At 39.0% G+C, this 24,844-nt stretch overlaps 1 protein-coding gene across 9 annotated transcripts; it reads left to right on the top strand.

Annotated features, from left to right (window-relative positions):
* The first annotated feature begins 179 nt into the window (after window positions 1-179).
* On the top strand, window positions 180-24,844 carry Khc-73 (Kinesin heavy chain 73). Of its 9 annotated transcripts, none has more exons than XM_043432284.1 (30): window positions 180-625; window positions 3,420-3,507; window positions 7,455-7,618; window positions 8,094-8,362; window positions 8,622-8,869; window positions 8,970-9,084; window positions 9,165-9,377; window positions 9,475-9,732; window positions 9,824-10,073; window positions 10,170-10,312; window positions 10,406-10,756; window positions 10,970-11,128; window positions 11,204-11,732; window positions 11,819-12,043; window positions 12,336-12,602; window positions 12,692-12,874; window positions 13,015-13,206; window positions 13,296-13,589; window positions 13,689-13,864; window positions 14,282-14,450; window positions 14,760-14,774; window positions 16,398-16,415; window positions 17,850-17,924; window positions 18,766-18,917; window positions 19,565-19,910; window positions 20,100-20,341; window positions 20,463-20,652; window positions 20,765-20,962; window positions 21,060-21,239; window positions 21,455-24,844. In XM_043432284.1, exons 1-30 carry the CDS (start codon window positions 571-573, stop codon window positions 21,541-21,543), a joined length of 5,853 nt encoding a protein of 1,950 aa, XP_043288219.1. In that variant the 5' UTR covers window positions 180-570; the 3' UTR covers window positions 21,544-24,844. The 9 variants fall into 9 exon arrangements, with proteins under 9 accessions (XP_043288219.1, XP_043288218.1, XP_043288220.1 ...); XM_043432283.1 differs by having other exon boundaries at window positions 10,955-11,128; XM_043432291.1 differs by having other exon boundaries at window positions 181-625; window positions 13,689-13,831.

The following is a 24,844-nucleotide window of genomic DNA, read 5'->3' as shown; positions in this document are numbered from 1 at the left end:
AAAGAGAGGGAAAGTTGATTGGAAAGAGTCGAAGAGAAAGAGAGAGAGAAATAGGAAAAGGTGAAGGAAGGCATCGGCTTGTCGGAGTATAGCGGCAGCAACGGCGGGGAGCGGGAAAAGCGGGATAGAGAGAATATGGGTGGGAGAAGCCAGGTCTTTCGGTCTGGCGCAGAAAAGCGAAGCAAAGCAATATGGCGAAGTGTGTCACGAGCTGTTGGACGAATACGTAGTGTCGTATGATGTATAACGAAAGTATCGCGGTATGGGTTGAAGGTGACGATGTAGTTTGATCGGCTAAAAACTCCATAACAACAATTCACAACGGAAAAAATTAAAAAGTTCTAAATGTAGTCCTCGCGATGTTAATAATAAAAAAAAGTGATAAAGCCACACGAGCACTATGATGTTCAAGAAACCCTGGGTTATCTGGTGTTTATAGATGTATAGAAATAAAAAACCTCGCAACAAAAAAGAAAACAAGAAAACGAAAAAAAAAAGAATTGATTGAATATACGCGTGAGAGGGAAATTCGCTGTGGTTTCGTTGGACTGCCTGGGATATTGGTGAATCATGGCTACGGATAAAATTAAGGTGGCTGTTCGGGTGAGACCCTTCAATCGAAGGGGTAAGTGCAAAAAAGCTCCAAAAATTTTTGGAAAAACAAAAAAAGCACGTTTTCTTCGACGCAGGAACGAGCGGTCGCGTGTTTTTTCTTGCTATACGTTGATTTTTCATAATTTTTATCGTAAACTCGGATATATTATCAATTGACAGTGTTTTTCCATCGTTGAGCCTCGTGTCTCCTCAACAACGTATTCTCTTCGCGCTTCTCCTCCTCCCCTTTGACATTCTTGTCTCTCTCGCTACTCGCGATTTTCGAGACCAGCCGAGAGAAACGTGAATGCATCGTATTAAAATGTAAATCCCGCCGCGTAGCTGTCATACCGTCAAGTCGCATGGGTCACACAGTCCGGACTGTCAAACTACAGTCTCAACAACAATTCATTCTTTCCCCCTCCCGTCCTTTCATTTTCTACCTCACCAATAATGCAATCTCGTAAGCTCTTAAGGAACAATTTATGCATTAGTCATTATTTATATAATTATTAATAACCTTAGACTACATGCGGTTTTACGCACAGGCGAGCGGCGCGTATTATCATCAAGAATGTGAGGAGGATACGCGGCGGGTTAATGAAATTCATTTATTTCAACGGATTCCGTAATCGGAAGACTCGATAAAAAAATTACAGAGCAACTTTGCTTATTGTCGACGTAGTATATATATTCTTCATCTGTACGAACGTGAAAGTTTCATTTCGAAAGCTCAAACGTTCTTTCGTTAATAGTTTGTATGATATAAAACGAGAGAGAGTATTTTATGCGGGGAACAAATCTGGAATGTATGATTTTATTCGCGTAAATGAAGCGCAGGCTTTCGCAGTTGTATACATCCAGATTGTGACAAACGTGCAGAAATTTATCGCAAGTTTGACACAATCAATCGAGTTGGTATATATGAACCGTGAATCAGAGAGAGAGAGAGAGAGAGAGAGAGAGAGAGAGAGCGCCACTTTCGACAGCTCATATATCCGCCGAGTCTCACTTTTATTCATGTTTTCATTATATTATTGCGCTTTTTCGCGACAATTATCGAGTTTTCGAAAATAGTCGAATAAAGCGATGATTCATCAAGCGTGCTCCTTTCCAACTGGTTTTGTAAAATTCGTCGATGACAATATTTATGCCCGGAATAATATCGGCAATGGAATTGAGCATCGTTATACGATTAAAAGAGAATTTCGAATTATTCAATCCCGTCCCTCGTGCGTCGCGGGGGTCAAAAATACTATTTTTAAAAATCTCGTAGCTTCGTTTGTAAATAAAATGCCTCGTTTCGCGGTCGGTCGTTTAAAAAGTTTAGGAATTAGCTCTGCTTTCTTTGTCTTTTTTATCTTTTAAATAAAAGTTACTTTCGCTTTTCCGGCGATACACGCAACTGGAGTGTAGCTATAGTATAGCCGTGCGTGTGACGTGTGAGGCGCGTATTAAAAGGACTGCTGATCAATTCTCACTCTCGCTCGCTCGCTCGGGTGCCTCGATCCGTTAATCTCCATATTGCGATCGTGTTGAGTGCGAAACTGTTGGATTTTATAAACAAAGAGAGAGAGAGAGAGAGAGGAGGGATGCGCTTCTCAAACGCTTCATTCGTCGTTTTCACTTCTCATCTTCTTTCGGCACACGCACTATTCCTATCGATCTCGCGGAGCGTTCGCTTCATCTCGATGTGTAATAACCATTTTTTTCCTCTTCGGTCGTGCAATCATTTGTTTTTTTTTTCGACCTCAGAAAATTGTTCATAGTTTTTCAGAGCCTTTAATTAATGGTTATTGCTTTGTAAATAACCTACGATAATTAACTCTCCGTTCGCTAAAATGAACAACAATTTTAGAAAGCGACGTCAATACCGTTATAGAAAAAAATGTTGTCATACTTTTTCTCTCCCTTCCTCTGCTCTGCTCGATACGGATTACGCGATTTCGTTCAACAATGGAAGAGAGAATCGCGCAAGCGACCCGACGAGCGTTTTCACTCTGAGACTCCTGTGCTTAATAATCCAATTAAGATTAAGATATTATTTAAGAGCTACTCTGCTAAAAAAAAGTAAAAGAGCAAGAATAATTGGAATATAACAATAAAACGAATTGAGGATTTTTCTTGATTTATATGAAGCTTGGGGAGGAAGGTTCGCAAAGGCCCATCTCGAGAGAAGCATTGGAAATGCATGAATGCACGTGCGTGAAAAAAAATCTCGAGACGTTGAGAAAAGCAATATTGGCGCGCGATGTTCAATGGAGACCATTATACGCGAATACGGGCGTATGTATTGAGAATTGCATTAAACGTACAGCGCACGTAGGTGTTATATTCTATGCGTCACTTCCATCTACCATGTTCCATATCCTTTTTTCCTTTTTCACTATCCGCGCTAGTCGCTTTCCTCCGCACTCGTGCCTGCGGAGATCGCGCCCCGCGACATCCGAGAAGAGACTCGCCTCAAGTATTTAAATACTATAAACCTGTATAAATCGTGGCAATCAAAATCGTAACTGGATCGACGCGCCAAAAAGAAATATATTTCCATTTATCGTTTGAGTTTACGAGACTTTCGTTATTAATTCTTACGAAATTCAACTGATTTATACATTCGCCCGATCGAAGTTGAGGCTACTTTTTTCCAAAGTCTCGGTAATCACCGACGCTCTCGCGCGGAGATAATTCATCGGTCGAGATCGATCTTTCCGTTGAGAAAATGAGGAGATAAAAATATTTCAATCGATCGTGAAGATTTCGAAAATTTTTCATTTTCGCCAATCATAAATAAAATATGATGAATTGTTATATAATTTTTTTTTCAGAGCTCGAGCTCGGGACACAATGCGTCGTGGAAATGACCGAACAGCAGACGATTCTCCAACATCCCACGACAATGGATAAGATTGATCGGTAAGCGAGCTTGAAACTTTCGATGCAGAGAATCTCATATTCTGCCGAATTTCAACGTTTTTCTTATTCGTTGCCTAGCGGCATATGATGGTGAGTTTAAAAGCGTTGGGACAACAGAGCCGAAGACATCGCGCGCTAATCATTATATCGACCCATGTGCTTTCGTGGGACACATTTTTTTATCCACGGATAAGATAAATAACGGAAAGCGCGTAGTAATCGGTGGTATTTGCCGCTCAAAAATACTCTTCTTTCTCATAGCCAGCGGCAATAAAATTTTTTAACGCATTCGACTATAGGGAAAACCTGCAAAATAACGAGCTTACACCGAATCAATGATGGAGGAGGGGGAGGACAATGAACGCACTCGCTTGTATAAAAACGACCCAACGTTCAAACGATCTGTTTGAACGATGTTGGAAAAAAAAGAAAAAAACTTGTAGGCGGGCCTTTTCGAAACGAAATTGAAAAATGTGGCGCGTGATAAATAATATACTTTATTCACGGTGACAGTATAAAGGAAAAGAAGAATAACGTAGCGGGTTGTAAACGCGCTCGGTGAAAACACATGTGAGCATGATTTCAGAATGGATAAATGCGGTTGTTCCGGGCGCCCGTTCAAAGATTCACGCTATTTGCACTGATAGGGACGCGGGGCTCGATAGGTCGGTGAAAAAAAAAAAAAAAAAAAAAAAAAAACGAGATAAGAATCCAAAACGGGCATAGAAAATTGATATAAAAATGAGAGGAGCGAGGACGAGAAAGAATCGGCGGGGGGGGATCGGTGATCGCGGCAGGTGTCGTCGCGAACACGAAAGTGGCCGCGAGATAGGTCAAAGTATTCGGACGAACAACACATCGGGTACCTATTTTCCTGCTGCGTCAGAGTTGTGACGTCATTATAATCGATATAAACTCGTCGTGACTACCCTCTCGCGTGTATACGTGCGGGGGAGTGTGCGCATCGACGAGCTTCGAGACGCGTAGCTGCTGGACAACCAGCAGCGCGAGACACTCGGCGAAACAACCAAAATTTTAAAACTCCTCGAGCAACCGCCGCGACGCTTCCAATATTATTTCTTCAATTTCGTTTTATCATGCGATTCTCGCAAAGGAGGCGAGCATTCCTTCCCTCCGCGAGGTGTTATATATTCGTCACCGGAGTAAAAAGACATGAGGAGAAATAGTAATCTCGTAACTCGAGCCGAAAAGAGCAACGAAATATACGTAAACGAAGCATGATTTTTGTATTTCGAAGTAGCTCTTCGTCGTTTGCGTTATCGCAACGTAACTCCACTATCGTTGTAATACCTACGCACACACACATACACACACGAGAATATCTTGGTTGTATATATGGAGCATAGGATGGTATAGATTATCGATGCGATGAGTCTACCGATAGACGAGCCGGCTTCGACTGATTCACGCAAAAAATCCATAGTTCTCGCGTTGTATAATATCGCCCCACGAAAATAATGACAAAAATATATTAAATTCAATTAAATTTGAATTGATATTCGACGTAATGAAAATAAACACCGCGCGGATGATCGAATGAAATAAAGTTCTCGAGGAGCGGGTTGTTCCCCTCGAGTCGCGTTGTGAAGAAAAAATAAGATTGTTGAACCAGCACCTTCAATTAATTTGAATATAATCTCTGCTCGAAGAAAGCGTGCATGCAGCGGTGTTGAATGGAGCATGCAGGGACAAGAGAGTCTGCTCCTTTCGTAAAATTTATCGAGTTTGAGGGACCGTATATATATGCGCGCGCGCGCGCGCGAGTTTATGGATGAAGGAATATAGATATATATAGGGATAGAGGGCACACACGACCGAACGATAAAACGATAAAAGATTGAAGGGGGGTACATACATATATACATGCATAAATGCATGCGCGTTTCTGTATACGTATGACATTAAATCCATTTATTTATATGCGCGTTGATGCGCGGAGCCGATGTTCGAGACACACGTGTGTTCGGAGTGTGTCATTCCGGTGGGGTGGTCGGCGGTGACGGTGGTAGTCGGAAAACACTCCAAAAGTGGAGCATCAGGGAAAAAAAGAAAGAGAGTAGTTGAACGAGTACAAAGTATTCGCGCTTGCTTTCTTTTCTTTTCTCTATCTTTCTTCGCCAAAAGGCTCTTCATCATCTATGCCGAACAACTTTTCTTCCGACGTTAGGAAAAAAAGGGCCAAAAGAGCTACTTGGAAAGAGATTCGCGCCCCCCGTACAACTTGGTTCGCGCGCTACGTTTCGAGAATCTTCGCCGCGCGAGGGCACTATCATTTTCTCAGAACGAATCGAATACCTTTTTTTTTATTGAAATATTTCGTGCATGATTCCCAAGTAAATGCGAGATTCGATGCCAAATAAATGTTGGGGCGAAACAAAGAATTGAGAAAGGGGTTGTGCGAAAATGGCGGGTTTTACGATTGGAAGAGTTCGTTGAACGCCGAGTCTGGAACTGGTCCAAGAAGGCACATACGCAACTTGAGATCCGCGCTTGTAGTTGTGCAACGTGGAAACAACGATACAGTCGCAACTCTATTATTTTTTTCACAATCTCTTCCAAATATCGCAAGATCCTTTTTTTTTTTTTTCGGAAGATGCAGACCTGGTAAATAATCGGGGGAGCAGCCCTTTATTAGGAATTAATTTCCATTGGACATTGTCATAGCGCAAATATTCGAAAATATGGGAGTGCTTTGGAGCGTTTCAATTGAAAGCATGAGATGGTAGACGATTTCTTATTGTTAGCTTGGTTTCATTATATTGTCTTTGAGTATAAGTCCGCCTCAGGGAGCCATTTATAAAACAATGTTACGCCTTTTTATAGTCGTTTCAGTAAACGTTGAAAATTGGAATAGCGCAAATTCTCGCGGGTCGTCGGTTGATATGCGATTAAAGGTTCAAAATTAGTTCAAAAATAGGACTCGGCCGTTGGGATGAATTTAAATAATGGCCAATTCGTTGGCATATAAATTTCTAGTGGAACTTGATAATTATGAAAATAAACGTGAATTTAGTACGTACATTTGCCTATATATGTTTATATATAATACTTTGGTACATTGATTTTTGCCTAATCTACTTCGAAGAAGGGATTCGAGCCACGCGATGGTCAGACCTCACGCGCGTGTTTCGGCCATCAACTACCACCGCTCGCTCGTAATTATATTTTTCTATCGGTCGTTCCGTCTCAACGAGTTTGCCGAGAAAATTCCATATTTTTTTTTTCGCCAACCAATTGAGGATTGCCCAAGATGTATTTTGGCTACCGCCAAATATTCTGAATGAAGAAAAAAATTCAAGCGACTCCCCAAAGCTCTAGAAGCTTCCGCGAGGGTATACACAGATTTTCGGAAAATTCAAATGATTCGGTTGGCACGGATCGACTCGTGCGAAGCCACGAAACGAACGGACGATACAATATGCACCTTGACCTCTCTCGGTGGAACGTGGCCCATTTACAAATTAATAATTTTAGCACAATTTGTTTGAATTATCACGGGGAATAGGGTTGGGGGGCTCTTTGTTTATTTTTCTCTCTTTTTTTTTTTCTTTCTTGTGAATAATGAATTTTTCCGAGCCCAGTTACGAATGTGCTGATCCGAGGTCGTCTCTCCTCGCTGCGTTCCTCTCTCCCTCGTGGCAGAAAATCGATAGCTCCCAGCACTACTCCGTGTTCCGTATAGTGTGTAGACTCTTTGAATTTTCTTATGCCATTATCCTTCGCTTTTCCGTACATTCGTATCAATAATCCTCTCGACCGATTACATTTTTTTTCTTCCTTCAACGTTCCACACTCGTTGCGCGGTATCTTTTCTTGGTCTCCGCATGAAAAATTTTTCCGATATCCGCGGCTGTTTTTAATCCTACAAGCCTTTCATTTAATCTCTCGATCCAAATTATCATTAATCGTGTGCACGTGTGTTTCAGGAACAAACCAAAAACATTCGCATTCGATCATTGTTTCTTTTCGTTGGATCCGAGGGCTGAACATTTCGCGAGCCAGGACGTCGTCTTCGATGCTCTTGGTCGTGATATATTGGACAATGCATTCCAGGGTTATAACGCATGTATTTTCGCCTACGGCCAAACGGGTAAGAAATTTGAAAAATTAAAAAATCACACGCATCCAGTCGAATCGAAGATGTCTATAATATCCGCATCGCGGAGCTCGTGTTTGATTGACCATTGAGACATTCGAGAGAGAGAGAGAGAGAGACGGTAGAATTACGATAAAACCGGTCAAGCGCTCGTTGACACTTGTTGTTTAAAGAACAACCGAGACACGATTGACACGCGGCAAGAAGAAAGTAGCGAGGAGATTAAGAGTCTCGTAAGAAAGTAAACGAGGGGGAGGAAAATATACGATTATGCACTAGTAGAGATTCGCGAGAAGGCAAAGCTGACATTTAAAATGCTCGATAAAAATGTAACGAGTCGCGGAGGAGGAGGAGGAGAGAAAGAATAATCGAGAAAAACGTGTTTGTTTTTATTTTAACACCCTCTCCCAACGTTTTCAACGTTTTCAATCGGTCGTTTAAATATAAAAATGAGAACAAACCCAAACAGGTTCAGGCAAGTCCTACACGATGATGGGCAGCGGTGACAACAAAGGCATTATACCACGTTTGTGCGACAATCTTTTCGACCTCATTGCCAAACAGCAAAGCTTTGAACTCAGTTACAAAGTTGAGGTATCCTACATGGAGATTTACAACGAGAAGGTTCACGATCTTTTGGATCCAAAACCCAACAAACAATCGCTCAAAGTTCGAGAGCACAATGTACTCGGGCCTTACGTCGATGGTCTTAGTCAATTGGCCGTTACCGCTTATCAGGTCAGTCCTCGAGATTCCCCATTTTTTTTTTTTTTTTTATGTTCTTTTTTCTTTTTTACCAAAATAATTCGGGAATGAGAATTCTGAGAAAATCTCATTTGCTAGAATTCTTAAATTCCAAAGTTTCCAAAATATGCCGGAACAACTGTACTGCAAACCCGAAAAATGTCGATAAATTAATCGTTGGATTGAACGAATCGGGCAACATGTTTTTCGGTATAAAAGTCGAAATGATAAAAAAAAAAAACAAAAATTGTAGGACATTGATAATCTAATGACGGAGGGCAACAAGTCGCGAACTGTCGCAGCGACCAACATGAATTCAGAGAGCTCGCGCTCGCACGCCGTATTTTCTGTAATATTGACGCAAACACTGACGGATTCGAAAAGCGGTGTGAGCGGGGAAAAAGTTTCTCGGATGAGTCTGGTCGATTTGGCGGGTAGCGAAAGGGCTGTGAAAACTGGAGCTGTTGGAGATAGGCTTAAGGAAGGAAGCAATATTAACAAGCGAGTATCCAATATGATTCTCATCACGGATAATAATCATTTTTATTTTTCATTGGGTTTGTTAAAATATAATGTTACATAAAATTCTTGTATTCGACAGATCACTGACAACTTTGGGTCTAGTCATCTCGAAGCTAGCTGATCAGAATTCCGGTGGAAAAAATCGCGACAAATTCGTGCCCTATCGGGATTCCGTTCTGACCTGGTTACTAAAGGTACGCGGGCAGTGTTTTTCACAAAAAGATAGCGCGGAGGGAATATGAATAACGAGGAGTATAATTGACATTTGTTGCAGGATAATCTCGGTGGTAATAGCAAAACTGTGATGGTGGCGACAATATCACCGGCGGCCGACAATTACGAGGAAACTCTATCGACGTTACGTTACGCCGATCGGGCCAAGAGAATAGTCAATCATGCGGTCGTTAACGAGGATCCGAACGCGAGGATTATTCGCGAGCTCAGACAGGAGGTCGAGGCTCTCAAGGAAATGTTGTTACACGCTACCGTGAGTTTTACCGCGGCGCAAACGAATTTCTCATCTTCTTTTCCTTCCGCGATAGTCGTAGTAAAAATAATTCATATACCGAGTGACGCCTTGACAGGGTCAAGGTTCGATCGTGAGACGAACGGACATAACGGAGAAACTTTCGGAATCGGAGAAGCTCATGAAGGAGATGTCGCAGACGTGGGAGGAGAAATTGGTCAAGACGGAGAGATTGCAACACGAGAGACAGCAGGCGTTGGAGAAAATGGGTATAAGCGTACAAGCTTCGGGTATTCAAGTCGAGAAGAACAAGTATTATTTGGTAAATTTGAACGACGATCCAAGTCTGAATGAACTTTTGGTTTATTATCTCAAGGTGAGCGAGTTACTTTGGCTAAAAAAAGAAGCTTGCCGGGAATATAATAGCGATACTCGCGATTAATCAACATTTCGTTCAAATATTGAAGGACGTGACTCTCGTGGGTGGTCGATCCGCCACAACCGAGCAAGATATTCAACTTCATGGATTGGGTATTTTGCCGGAACATTGTATCATAACGATAGAAGAATCGGGTCTCTACATGACGCCGATAAACGGTGCTCGTTGTTTCGTAAACGGTAGCCAAGTCGTCGAAAAAACACCGCTCATGCACGGCGATCGAATCGTTTGGGGTAATCATCATTTCTTCCGGGTCAATTGTCCAAGGAGCGCTACGGGTTCGTCAATTCACATTTTTATTTTTATGTTTCGACCTTTATCGTGATATTCGACGCACGATTGTACAACAACTATTTATTTATTTCCAATATCAGCCATCAGCAACGAACCTCAAACTCCAGCCCAGAATATCGATTACAATTTTGCGAGGGAAGAATTGATGCTCAACGAACTCTCCAATGATCCTATACAAAGAGCCATTGCGAGATTGGAAAAACAACACGAGGAGGACAAACAGGTAATGATATTTTCTTCTTTTCCCAAGTGTGGAAAATCACGTCCCGATAAAATTACTTTTCATCACTTTTTAAATCTTCATTCTTCATGAAAGGTTGCACTGGAAAAACAGAGACAAGAGTACGAACGGCAATTCCAACAATTACGAAATATATTGTCACCCTCCACACCGTACTCGCCCTACGTACCTTACGATCCACTGCGCGGTGGAAGCCAAAGTGGTAAATTGCCCGCTTGCACACCAACGACCCAAATGAGAGTCGAAAAATGGGCCCAGGAACGCGACGAAATGTTCAAGCGCTCCTTAGGACAATTAAAGACCGATATACTGAGGGCCAACTCGTTGGTACAAGAGGCGAATTTTCTTGCCGAAGAAATGGAGAAGCAGACCAAGTTCAGCGTTACTTTACAAATACCACCTAATAATTTAAGCCCAAATAGAAAGGTAAGATTGTAGAAAGCTTTTCCCATTTACTTCCGTTCGTTCCAAAAACGGCCAACTTGCCGTTTTTTTTATACATCTCAATTTTGAAAACACCCAATCGCGTATAATTTTTGACGCTTTCGGTTTCGTCGTTTCGTTGTTTCGTTTACGTTGATTTTTTTCTTTCTTTTCGTTTTCGTCACACTCTTGGATGTATAGAGTGTATTTTTCCAGCGGGGTGCTTTCGTCAGCGAGCCAGCGATACTCGTGAAGAGGCTAAATATGGGGAGCCAGGTTTGGACGATGGAAAAATTGGAAAACAAGCTCGTCGACATGCGGGACATGTACGAGGAGAGAAAGGATTCGAATAATTGTCAGAGGTTGCCGCTCAAGGTGAGACAAAGACGAGGAATGTTTCTGAAATCCGTTCGCATTATCACGATTCCGTAAAATGCCCGTATATTTCAGGACGACGTTCCAGGCAAGACGCAAGATCCGTTCTTCGAATCGCAGGAAAATCACAATTTGATTGGCGTTGCAAACATATTTTTGGAAGTATTGTTTCACGACGTGAGGCTGGACTATCACACGCCGATAATAAGTCAACAGGGCGAAGTCGCCGGGCGTTTGCAAGTCGAAATAAGTCGCGTGTCAGGACAATTTCCACAGGATCGAATATGCGAAGCAGCCTCCGAATCTTCGAGTTCAGGCGACTCTACGTCTTCGGAGCCGGACGATTATTCGGGCTCGAGTCACATCACTTGTCGCGTTACTATCAAACAAGCGAGCGGGCTGCCGCTTCCCCTCAGTCATTTTGTTTTTTGCCAATACATGTTTTGGGGCCATCCCGAACCGATAGTCGTTCCACCGGTCGTTAATCCTGAATTGCCCGTGTCCAATTGTACCACCGGTCAAAGAGACTCTCCCGCATTCAAGTTCGAGCATACCAAGGATTTCGTTGTACCGATTACCGAGGAATTTTTGGAACATTGCGCTGGTCAGTATTTCATCGTTTTTTTACTCAAGTTTTTTGCGTTTGCCTCGTTTTTAAGAATCGAACGCGCTTAAACTCTCGAATTTTAGAAGGCGCATTTAGTATCGAAGTCTGGGGACACAGAAGCGCTGGTTTTTCGCGAAGTAAACCCGGATGGGAGGTCGAACAACAGCAATTGGCCAAGGCACGATCGCTCGCTGACCGCTGGTCGGAATTGACGAGAAAGATCGAGCTTTGGGTCGAGATTCAAGAGCTCAACGAACAGGGAGAATATTCGCCGGTCGATGTCGTTACGAAAAATGATACGTGGACCGGTAAACGAACATTTTTTTTCATCCTCCCCATTATTCATTTCGCAGATATTAAGCTTTTGATGAATTCTAAGAGAAACGTACAAGTTTGGTAGAAATTTAGGAAAAAAAAAACGAAAATCCATCACAAGGCTTGGCTCAAATAATTGGCTCGCACCCAAATGCTACGTTCCATTTCTCGTGCCAATTTTTATTCCTATGACCGAATTGTTCAATTTTCATCGAGATGAGAAAAATTACGAGACATTTTTTATTGTTGTTCTCTCTCGCTCTCTCTCTCTCTCATTCTCTGCAGGAGGCATTTATCAGTTACGTCAGGGACAACAGAGACGAATACAAGTGCGGGTGAAACCCGTACAAAATTCGGGCACACTGCCTATAATCTGTCAGTCGATACTGAGTATCGCGGTAGGCAGTGTTTGCGTTAGAAAACCTTTCCAAAAAGCGTTGGACAGTTACCAGGACGAGGACCTTAGTGTACTCAGAGACAAATGGAGTGACGCCCTCTTGAGGCGACGACAATATCTCGATCAACAGATTCAAAAGCTCATCAACAAGCAAGGTATGAACGGAGGGAAAAAGAAAAAAAAAAAAGGTTTCGTTCTTCGAGCCAGTGCCCATAAAAATTTTCGTATTCATTTCGATATGCAGACAAAACTGAACAGGATATGGAACGGGAACAGAGTCTTGTGGATCAATGGGTTAGTCTAACGGAGGAAAGGAATGCGGTATTAGTCCCTGCGGCAGGTTCGGGGATTCCTGGTGCTCCTGCCGATTGGACGCCGCCATCCGGCATGGAACTTCACATTCCCGTATTATTTCTTGATCTCAATGGTGAATTTTAATTTTAAACCATGCTTCGCATTATTTTCTTTTACAAAATTCCACCATATCGTGAGATTCTTTGGCCTCGCTAGTGCTTATTAAACCACTACGTTTAAAAATGAACAATTAACCCCCGAAATATTCGACAGCCGACGATCTCTCGACTCATCATTCCGGCGAAGAAGTCTCGATCACCGGGCTCAATTCAATTTTGCCAAAGGAACACGGGCACAAATTTTACAGTTTACCGATAATCCGACATCTCGAAAAGGACGTATGCGCAATTGCAGCCTGGGACTCGAGCATACACGACAGTCTTCATTTGAATCGAGTCACGGATGGTGATTACGCATTTTTCAAACGAGTTGAACATTTTAAACAATAATCTCAACGTGATAAGTAATTATTTGACTATTCCTTTGTTACACAGCAACCGAACGCGTGTATTTGATTTTAAAAACTACCGTACGTCTGTCACATCCAGCACCGATGGATCTTGTTTTAAGAAAGAGGCTGGCCCTCAATATTTACAAGAGACAGAGCATCACCGATCGTATATTCAAAAGAATCGTACGAACCGATTGTCTATCGCAGACCGGTGTTACGTACGTCGTTGTATCGAACATACCAAAAGCCAGCGAAGAATTGGAGGATCGTGAGAGTCTCGCACAAATCGCGGCCAGCGGTGAGGACAGCAGTTTGTGCGACGGGGAAACTTATATCGGTAAGCCATTCAAACGGCGGGATCGTATTGAATCCACGATGATTATTTTTTACTTCCGCAATCCGCATTATTGTTGTTTATTATTTTTTCGGTTTACAGAGAAATATACGCGTGGCGTTTCCGCCGTTGAGAGTATTTTGACCCTGGATCGTTTGAGGCAAAGCGTTGCCGTAAAAGAATTGCTACAAGCTAAGGGTCAGCCTTTGATGCGAAAAACAGCAAGCGTTCCCAATTTCTCGCAGGTACTTCTGCCGCTTCGACGTCTAGGACGCACTGTATGCGCTTTTTATCATTTTTTTTCTCCCATTCGTTCATTATCATTCCCAAAATAATGAAAATCTCAACAAGGATTCGGATAAAAATTGTATAAAAGTTGGAAAAATTTGATGAAAACGACTTGCATCATTGTAATCTCACTCGTCACAATTTCATGTTCATTATTTTCCCAAAGCAAATCACCAAAATCATGCACATTTTTCTTTAGTTCGTCCATCAATATGTGTATTCCATATACTTAATCATCAAAACAGTTTTAATTTTATTTTTTAATCATTCGCATGCGCGCAATTGCCCTGTTCTCTTCAAATTTTATTTATTTATTATTATTAGAAGGGTGACAAATTTACATTCCCAGGAGCTTTATTTTTAGTATCAGGAAAATTCATATAAAAATGTTGATTTAATCGCGACAGATCATGAGATTTGATACATCGATGGATTCGCTGAACGTTACGAGGTCGGAAAGCGTGACGGATTTGAATTCCGAATTGAATGGACTGCCGCATCCGAGAAGGGCGTCGGTTGGACACGCTAGAACGGAGGATAATTTTATTTCTACACCACCCAAACCTTTCGGCATTGGTAAGCTAGTTTTCTTTTTTTATCCTTCCACCGCGCGATCAATATGTTTTTCTTGTAATAAATTACAAACTATTCAAATACGGATTTATATCTGTTTACCGTCATAAGTAATTTGTGCGATTTGGAAAAGTAAATTGATTTCATAGTAATTGAGACATGAAATACAATAATAATAATTACATAAAATAACATAAGACAGAGACAAACTAATTTTTTTCAACCATATTATTATACACGGGTTATTAACTCCGTGTTGTTTTTCCATAATTACTTTTAAACACAATTGTCAACGGTACTGACACTATAAAGTCCATCAACAAAAAGGTAATTTTGCCTCTATGATCGATCGACTAAATTCGTTTTCTATCTTATTCGCCTATTTATTTTCTTTTTTTCGGAAACCTTGCATTGGTAAAATTACGTACAACGAATTTTTATTTTCGCAATGATCAATATTTTTCTATCAATGTGTTAGTTGCGGCGGATTAACATTGTGCAAGTTTTTTTTTTTTTCATTTAATTGAATCAAATTTCGGATGGATTAATAAATAATTTTCGTCCGCCAACTTCGCTACTACATTTTTCCAATGCTCGGCACGACTGATTCTAAAGCGCTGTTATTATTTTTACAAATTTCGACAGATTTGCTCGATAGTCGGTATATTTATGCCTAAAACAACGTTTTTTCTGGAGTCACGATGTATCCCCCCCCCCCCCCCCCCCCCTTTCTTTTGCGCTTCTTTAAAAATGAAAATTAAAAAAGAAAAAAAATGCATAATTCACAGGGGTGATATTATCTAGGGTTATCGTCATCTCTCATATATTTTTTTTTTCTTAAACCGCTTCGAGTTTGACTCCAAAAATATATTTAACAATTTTAAAAGGAATTGAAATTCATTCGCCTTTCATGGGATGTGGCTTATGCTGTGTTTTGTATTATTCCACCGTGTCATGCCAAGATTCACTATTTCTCTAGAATTTTTCCCCTTAAAATGTTCATGAGATTGTCCATTACGTATTTCTTAAATACTCGATAATATTAATTTCTTTTGTTTTCGATTTTCCACACACTCTGGTACATGTTCGTTTTTGGATCTTTATCAATACGTGCCTCATCATCATTTTCCTTCGATTTCTCGTTTTTTCCTTCACCTCATCCGCTATCTGGCACCCAAGAGAAAGTTACGAATTGAGGGGTTTTATTCGATCTTTGGGCACACACCACGAGTGAGAGAGAATAGCAACGTTTTTGGTTTCGTTATACGAAACTCATATATCCGTCGGTTTCTCTTGAAAAATCATTTAATCGAAATATTCAGAAAAAATCAAATATTTCCCTAACCGTCGCGTTCTCTCTCAAGGTCTTTTTCTAGTTTGTATCACAAAATATAGCAAAGTAAAAAGAAGAAAAAAAAACAAATGTCATATTACGATTTATCAAGAGCTTGATCACATTTTGTTCTGTCGACCCTGTTGTATTGAATTTAGAAAATTTTGCACTAGTTGCAATGCCTTATTAGCTAGGTCTTTGAATATTTATATATTATATATACAGAGACAGACATATATAAAACAGAGTCTCGTTGAAAAACACAGTTTAGTATGACGATTAGAGTTGCGGGAGGGGGGGGGGGGGGGGGGGGCAAGAGGTTTGAAAAAAGGAATAATTAGGGGATTTAATGCGGTGGGGAGGAAGAGCATGGCTATTCATACATTTTTCAAACTCCGGCATAGTGTTTTTTGGCAGCCAACATTTAAGCTCCACCACTTATTTTAAAAGATGAGAATAAATTTGTTCCATGTTAGACGAATGGTGAAAAAAAATTGATAAAACTCATTCGATCGAACGAAGAAAGATGTATGATGATAATTTTGGTGATAATCGATTTGTTCCTCTGTTTTAACACTACGTCTCTCTACTTCTACCACTATTTCGGCCGAACCAAGGCTCCATTCTGAATTCAGGTAAAAAAATGGAGTCTTGAACTTGTTTTTATTTCGATATATTGATTGGACGACGTTGAATTAACGAACCTGTAATATAAATATATTTATATACATACGTGTATATATTTTTAGTAAATATATAATAATGTCTCGTGAGTGGTTGAGTCTGTCTGTTGTTTCATAGTTTTTATTTCTTTTACAATATTTGCAGCCTGGCTCTGCACGGTTTTTATGCAAAAGCAATCATTCTCACGGGCATTGTTCCAAAGGTTCAAAAAATAATTCACTTTACCTTGGAGCAATGCCAGAATAATGCTTTCACCTTTTTTGCATATTTTTTTTTTATAAAGGCGTTGCACTTTTCCGTCATTCGTTATCGCCCGCGAATCGCATGCGAATGCCTCGTTCTTTTAATTTAAGCACCGGCGAATTTTCTTATTCTCTTCGAGAAGTCTATTTTATTCTGTATCTATTGTTTACGGTCGACCGCCTTCTCGACGTGCATCAAACGACAGGTAGAATGTATCCTAAATCATACTGGGAATGTAGGCCGTTGAGAAAAAACGTTACATGGAAATTCGTCGTAACGACGTGACGTTTTGAAGCCAACGGTTCACAGTTTAAAATAAATTCGAAAAAAATAAAATCGACGAAAATGGATCTACCATATTTTTTTTTTCACCGCTACATTACCAGTGTGATCGATAGAACAAAAGTGAATGTTGACGTTGTTAGAGATCTACAAAACAGAATGTATGCTTCTACGATTTGTTTCGCGAATCGCTCACCATTTGTGCTTTCAGAAAAAAAAATAAATTTCCATTGTTCCTCAGAATTCATAATAATTTTAAGCGAATTTTATGAATTTGAGATGAGAGATGGTAAAGTTTTTTTTTTACGAATCATCGATTCGTATTCGTACGTGGGTGGAACCCGGAACGTCCAAAAATGAATATAAGGAAAAACCGGCGTTTAAAGGCTTGGATGTGCATGAGATTTCGATGAGCCTCGGGGGGAAGCATGCGGTTCATCATTTATGTTCGATGAAGCACTCCGATGAAAAAAAAAAAAAAAAAAAAAAAAAAAAAAAGAATTTCGAAGAGTCTTCGATGTGTGGTCAATGATTTGCATTGCGCAGAGAAAAAGTTTTTCTAATTGCAAAAACACCGCTATTCATTTCATTGGAATAATTCAATTTTTCGGTGATACGTGACAAATTTTTTTAGATTCACGCGCCATGCGAATTGAAACGAAATTGATATGTAAATAATTATACGAATAAGCCTGTAAATATCGAAAGAAAAGGAATTTTTTCTAGACATTCTCGTAGTTGAAAATGTTGCGATATTTAAAATGAATCGATATCTGATAGAAACAAATACAGGAGAGACATAAAATGAAAAAAGCAATCGTTCAGGATTAAGTAATGAAAGTGAATTAATCTCCTTTCAGCGAGACCAACTTTTCTGAATCTCAACCTGAACCTGAACTCACTGACACGACTTCAACAATCCACTTCAGCCAAGTGTAGGTGACACTCGCTGTTGATCGTCATTTCCTTTGCTCTAAAAACGAAAAAAAAGAAGAAAAAAAATGAACGATTTTACGAATTCTTCGAAAATTCTTCGTACGATCGTGATTAAATTTTTATCTTTTTTTTCAATTTTTTAACGAGTACGGATTGACAGATTCGGTCATTATTCAGTAGTATGGAATTTCTGTTCATTTACATGAAGCCCAATTTAGTTTTTTCCGTTCATTTTTATCCCTCGTAGTGTTTTGTTATTTTTTCTTTTTACTAGCTAGTTGGAAACATTTTGTACACTCCCATGAGTAGTTAACACGACCTTAATTCGCTTCGAACTATATTTACACCGAGTTTTTTTTTTTTTTTTTTTATTTAATCAACAACATTTAATTTCGTTTCAGCACGTATTTTTATTTTTTATACTCGTAATTTTTTAAAATCAGAATCGACCTGGCACCCTTGAGGTATATAAAATGGATAAAAAGAACATAGAAAATTCCCACACACGATCGTGTAGTTTGATTGGCGAAATTGTGGATAATTGAAATGAAAAGAAAGCAGAAACCTATAAAACACACCATATTTCGAATCGAAAACTGGAGCTTTCGTTCCAACCGTTGGCTATTGCGGATCAAAAATTAATACAAAATTACAACAAAATTTCGAATGCAAATATTTTTAGACTTTTTTTATAGTAATAAAAATTGTAAATATATAAAGGGAGGCCGGTTCGGGCCTGATGGAATTTTTCTACGTACGCTTGTAATTCGTTCGAGCTATTGATTTATTATTTCTTTCATTTTTTTTAACTTGTACAAAATTTTCGTTGACACGTTTTAGCATCGCCAAATATGGTTGGTAGTAAGTTGGGTCTCCGAATGACGACGCTTCACGAGGAAACCTCGAATATTGGGAATCAATTGTCATCGCCTGTTCAAGACGACGACGATGAAAAAAGCGATGCCGATTATTCCGAATACGATTCGTATCAGGTGAGTTTTTGTTTTTTTTTTTTTCTAGCAGCCTCCTTTGGATTTAGAGACGTAGAATTTAAAAATCCCGCGAGATATTCCCTAACTGCAAACGAAGACGATCGGGCCTTGAGGATTGGCAAAAATTTTTCCACCACACGAAAACAAAAATGATAAGAAAACAATGTTTTCGATCTTTTTTTTTTTTTTCTAGTCGGAAAATTTTTTCTGAATTTACCCCCCTCATCTTCGAGCAGTCTTTTACGCCACGATATATTCGAGTAGATAAAGAAAAGCATTAATGACCGTATCATCAGCAACAGCTGTGTGTATCATCTACTATACGAGTGTGTCAGAAAATTCGATAAAAGTTTCGAGCGACGATGATCGACATTAACTTTTTCTTCGAAGAGAAATCATGAAAAGTCTAGCCAGCTAGAAAGAAGCTCCCTACAAATTCATCAATTCGTCGCAAAGAGCAAACAGTTTCGTCATTTCTCGGATTTTCCCAAATTTTTAAGAATTTGTTAAGTTAAAAAAGAGAGAGAGAGAGAGAGAGAGAGAGAGAGAGAGAGCAAAATCGTTAATAGATCGAAGAAACCTATTTTTAAGACGAAACGAGTGATATTTGGTTTAATGAAGTGCGTTATGTATGAAATTGCGTTCAGGCAACGACGAAGCCAATGGTAAAGCCACTAACAACGTCGCGCACACTGGATTCATTAGCTGAGCTACAATCGACTAAAATCAATACGCCGAGTATGAGCAGCAGTGGTTATGGCTCGCAAGCGGTATCAACGACCAATTTAACATCCGAAGATTCGATCTCAATGAAATCGATAAGCGTCGATGAAACACCAGATTTGGAATATCGTAATTTGTTATTCGACTGCAAAAAAATTGATAACAACAAAATGGAAAGTTCACTCGTCGAGGAAACACCCGAGGAATATCTCAGTGAAATTAATCAGGAATTGAACAAGTTGAGCGTTTTGGAAAATGCTTGTACTTCCGGTTAGTCGTAAAAACAAAATATAATTAGAGAAAGATTTTTTTTCATACCTCTGTGCGAACGTTTTGAAAAATATTTCACTCTGAGCAATGTTGAAACGAAAAAGCCGAATTTCTTTGTCAATTTTCAGGTTAAATTAATTTTTTTTTTCGCTTACCATTGAGTTTTTTCTTTATGCGTTTGTCCCACAGAAAATACAAATCAAATTTTGAATGAAGCGGCAAGTCCAACCGGTGATGGAATGAAAATAAAATCACAATTTTGCGAGGAGCCTGCGATTGACACGAGGGTAATGAACAGTTCTGTGATTATAACGAGAAACGAAGGGCTGGTGGGCTGCAACGATATGGAAATTAGTCAAAATTCCAATTCCGGTGACGATAGTCCACTCGAAGGCAATTCCATTGTTCATACCAAATTGCCACCTGGGAAGGTACGATCGATATTTAAGTGAACTCCGTTAATTTAATCATTGAGACTACTCAATATTTTTATCATTCTTTTCCTATTTTTGTTTTATCATGAGACTGACCGATGATGATGAATAATCGCAGGTGGTTAGAAGACGAAAAGCTTCGAGTAATTCTGGACGACCTTCGAGTTCGTCACAGCACAGAGCCTCTTTTCCAATGGTTCGTCCTTCCTTCTCGGAGAGCAAAGTTGCAGCGAGGCTCGAGCAGTCGTTACAACCGGCAATGAATTATGAGAACGGTGACGATAATAGCTCGTCCGAGAGAATCGATGGTGAGATCAGACATCGATTATTCAACGACACAAATAGGAACATTTGTAGAATCATTAGGAACATTACCGAAGTATTAAAATTCGAATATTTGTTTGGTTTGCTTTTGTTAAGACGACGCCAGCGATAAAAGTTCTGCGTTTGGTTCACGACCCGATTTGACGAGGATCGAGGCACCTTTGCCAGATTGGGTAGTGCTTGGTGAATCAGTCATGGTACGCCCTTACAGTTATTGCGGTGTTATTGCTTACGTCGGACCGACAGAATTTGCCTCGGGTACTTGGATAGGTGTTGAATTAGATGCACCAACAGGTAAGAACAAATAATCGAAATTTACGAATCCTTTCGATCGTACGAATGTTTGAGGCCGATTCAATTTTTTTCTAACTTACGCGTATCGTTCAATAAGGAAAAAATGATGGTGCTGTCAATGGCCACCGGTACTTTACTTGTCGATCAAAATGCGGCATTTTCGTCAAGTACGACAAATTGATTCAAGACAGGAGAGGACGAGCACTGAGAAGCTTTACCAATAAACAGGAGCCTGCTCCTCCAGCGTCCTCTACGATGCGTAGAAGCGTCAGTCGAGGTACTCCACCAAACCATTTTAGCCCAAATCCGTTGATGTATAAAGTTTCATTCGAATTACCGGGAAACTCGCGTCTCATTCTTTCAATAATCAAGCAATTCGATTTCTACCCCATCGAATTTCGAGCTTCTAGAAACCTTGGAAAAAAAAAAATCTACAAACAAACAAACAAACATAGCAGTGATATGCGTAACGAAAAAATTTCAAACGATCAGGTGACGGATTGCACTCGTTGCACCGGAGTCGAAGTCGGGGCGAAGGCCTCTCGACGATTGGAACGCGTTCATCACCGAGGGGAAAGTGAGGAAGGATGATGTCCAACGAGAACGCGAACGGTCATAGCAGGAAAAGAGCGATGAGGACGGTTGCAAAAAAATCAGAAAAGAAAAATCAAGAAATGGAATAATTTTCCAAGTAAAAAAGCAGAAATCATAGCATAAAAAAAAAGTAATATTCTAGTTGCTACATGCCTACAATCTGTGTAGCAGCGATGTTTTGAGTCCTTTAGACCTTAGGGCAGCTAATTATTGATAATTGCGAAAAACAAAACAACACTAAAAAACTGAATCTAAACAAAAATCACACAAAGACACAAACACACACTTTTGCCGTTTCAAAAATAATAATTAGTGAGTGTAAAGCGCGAGAAACGATGCATTCCAGAGAAAACAGAAAAAAAAAATTAGCAAAAAGGAAAAAAAATTGACAAAAATGTGGAAAAGGAACAAAAAAAGGAAACATTTTTCAGCAAGAAAATATTATCACAATTAATTATTAATAATCGTGTATTCGCATGGGTTAGTTTTGTAATTTGGCGAGAACAAAAAAAAATGATTCATTTCCGTTCCATACGAAAAAAGAAATCAAAAAATTTGAGGAAAAGGATAAGTCCAGGAGAAACGTAAGAGTGAAAAACAAAACAATTGCAATTTGTCTCCTATCTCACAGCCGTCCCCTCTATCGCTGATCGCGATATCGAATTTGCATACGCCACGACACGATGTACTAACGGAAAAAAAAAAAATATCGATAATGATAACTTAAACTCGATTAAGACTTTTTGAGGGTCTCCGATTTCAGGGTATAACCAAAACCGTCACACTAACATTGCATTATACATTAGAGAAAAAAAAGTGGAAAATAAGAGATTTAAGACAGGATTTATCTCTCGCAATCAACGTTTTTACATATTCGTATGTATTGTAATTGCAAAGACAGAAAAAAAGTCGTAAAAAAGAGGAGAGACGATATCTCCCACTTTCCAAAATTGTCGAGTACAATTTTTTAAAGGAAAAGTGAAAAGAGTTGAAAAAAATCACACATAACGTTTTCGACAAGACCATTTTTTTTTAGATTCTATTTTTTGTTTATTATTATTATTATTATTATTATTATTTTAAATTGTAAATTGAGAAACGAACGACGAAAGAGAGGGAAAAAAACCTCACTCGTCGCGACGTTGTGTACATTTAAAGATTTTATGTGAGCCGGTTGTTCGAATATGTGATGTTAATTTGTTTTCGTTCAATTTTCTTCTCGTTTCTTTTATTCCATTGCTTCATCCCTGTTTGTCGAGTTCCTTTCTCAAGCTGCTACATCATCGTTCTTGTGAATTTTCTGTTCTTTTATTATTATTATTCCATCTCCCTCTTTTTTATTGTTGTATAAAATATTGTATTTACACTTCCCCGCTTCGCGTTTTAACGATTAACGAAAATTAGGGAATAATTTATAATTTATTGTTTATTGAATAATTTTAAAATCTCTGTCGTCATGAGTTTAATTTAATATGCGAATAAATAAGGATTTTTTTCATTCTAGGAAAAGTAAGTATTTTTTTTCAACGTTGTAGAAAATTTATATCTAATATTTGCAACGTTCGACGCTTATCCGGCCAGCTGACATGCGTCGTACCAATTTCATTTTTTTTTTTTTTCAACCGGATTTTCATTTGTTCGAACCCTCGATTTTTTCACATTATTTTCGTAGGTGTCAACGTACCGTTTAGGGATGCAATATTAGGGGATATTGATTTTAGCCAATTAGAGAATAAATAAACGAGCTTTGCTTCATTGAATTTGACAGATATTATTATTTATCTGTTTTTTTTTTTTTTTTCCACTATACGTACGTATTGAGGTGATTCAAAAAACAAATATCGATTTTTTCGCGTATCGTAATGGAAAAATACTGATTCGCTTCGTGAATGAACAATTTTGCTCGAAATTTTAATGATCTGAAACAAATATTCGAGTCACCAAACCCATTTTTCGACAAAAACATATTTACCAGTCACATTCACGGATACGCCGATACTACTGTAAGTTTTGTAATATATTTGTGGCGCATTTGTGAAATAAATGTTTTTTTGTTAAACATTTTTCAGTTATTATTTTGAAGATATTGCGAGTCTCGTATTGAGTCTGAGATTTGACTCGGATAAAATAAAAAAAAAATTCATTCGGACGTTTATACTTCGAGAGCATGTGAAAGAAGCGAATAAAACGTCGTCTTTGCATCACCCCAATATACGTATGCATACATACATATATATATATTACATATATAATATAAATATCAGTTGGACATTTCGATGGACGAAAGTCAATTTTTATGCGCATTGCTCTTCATGTAAAATGTATATTTACTAAAATATTCCATACACCGTCATCGGACGAACAATTTATTTTTTAAATCTTCACCGATCGACGAAATAAATACTAGTCTTTCTCGATTTAAAAAAAAAAAAAAAAAAAAAAAAAAATACAAAACTTACGTAAAATGAAAGATAATGAAGAAAAAATCGTCACACGCATACATACACAGGAACACCCTCGAAAAAGAAATCAAATCGCGATGGACTACAATATTTTTCGAATTCCCGATCAACGAGCAATGAGCAAGTGGAAAAAAATAATGAAAAAAAGCTGCGCTACTATACATTGAATATACCACCAGAGCATTGTGTCGGGTTGAGCAAGAGGCAAATCCAACGTTACGAGATTAAGATTTAATGAAGAAAACAAAAATAACGACAACTAATGAATAACTATAAATTAATTATTAAGAATTGAAGTGAAATTTGTCCATATTGTGAAAAAAAAAAAAAAACAGAAAACAGAAAACAGAAGCGAAACAAACGTGAAGAATAATCTACTCCTGTCCAATTAGAACAATACTATTATTATTAATTAATTGACTTGATCGTTAGGGAAGATTGTACGTAATATTTATTGAATAATAACGATTTTTCGTCGCGCGATGTTTGCTCTTCGAAATACGTGAAATGTTGTTTTGTTTTTCCAAATATATTTTTTTTTCTATTTTCACTTTATTGAAACGATGAGAAAACATCGCGACCCGAAAGTTTATGGCACCTGACGTCCACCGTTGGTGATCCATATTTGTGCGGAAGAGAATATTGTCAGCGAGATTGAAACAAAAACAACAATACGAAGAAAATAAGCATATGGTAATGATTTAAAATACGCGATAAGACGAGCCAACACACAATCGAGTACTCATTATATATGTCACAGCGATGCTACTATGCCTGTCATTGGTATAAACGGTTATTACGAATAAAAACTTTTATTTCAGTCAAA

The sequence above is a fragment of the Venturia canescens genome, chromosome 11, assembly GCF_019457755.1.
Source record: "Venturia canescens isolate UGA chromosome 11, ASM1945775v1, whole genome shotgun sequence".
Lineage (NCBI taxonomy): Eukaryota > Metazoa > Arthropoda > Insecta > Hymenoptera > Ichneumonidae > Venturia > Venturia canescens.
The sequence above is the reverse complement of the archived record's forward strand: the minus strand, read 5'-3'. Positions and strand labels throughout refer to the sequence as shown.

Bases quoted from the DNA above. Each gene is read 5' to 3' on its own strand.
- Khc-73 (XM_043432283.1), top strand. From the start codon at position 571: ATGGCTACGGATAAAATTAAGGTGGCTGTTCGGGTGAGACCCTTCAAT. The intron at 9,085-9,164 runs GTACGCGGGCAG...CATTTGTTGCAG, and splicing joins TTCTGACCTGGTTACTAAAG to GATAATCTCGGTGGTAATAG. The intron at 20,963-21,059 runs GTAAGAACAAAT...TCGTTCAATAAG, and splicing joins TGAATTAGATGCACCAACAG to GAAAAAATGATGGTGCTGTC.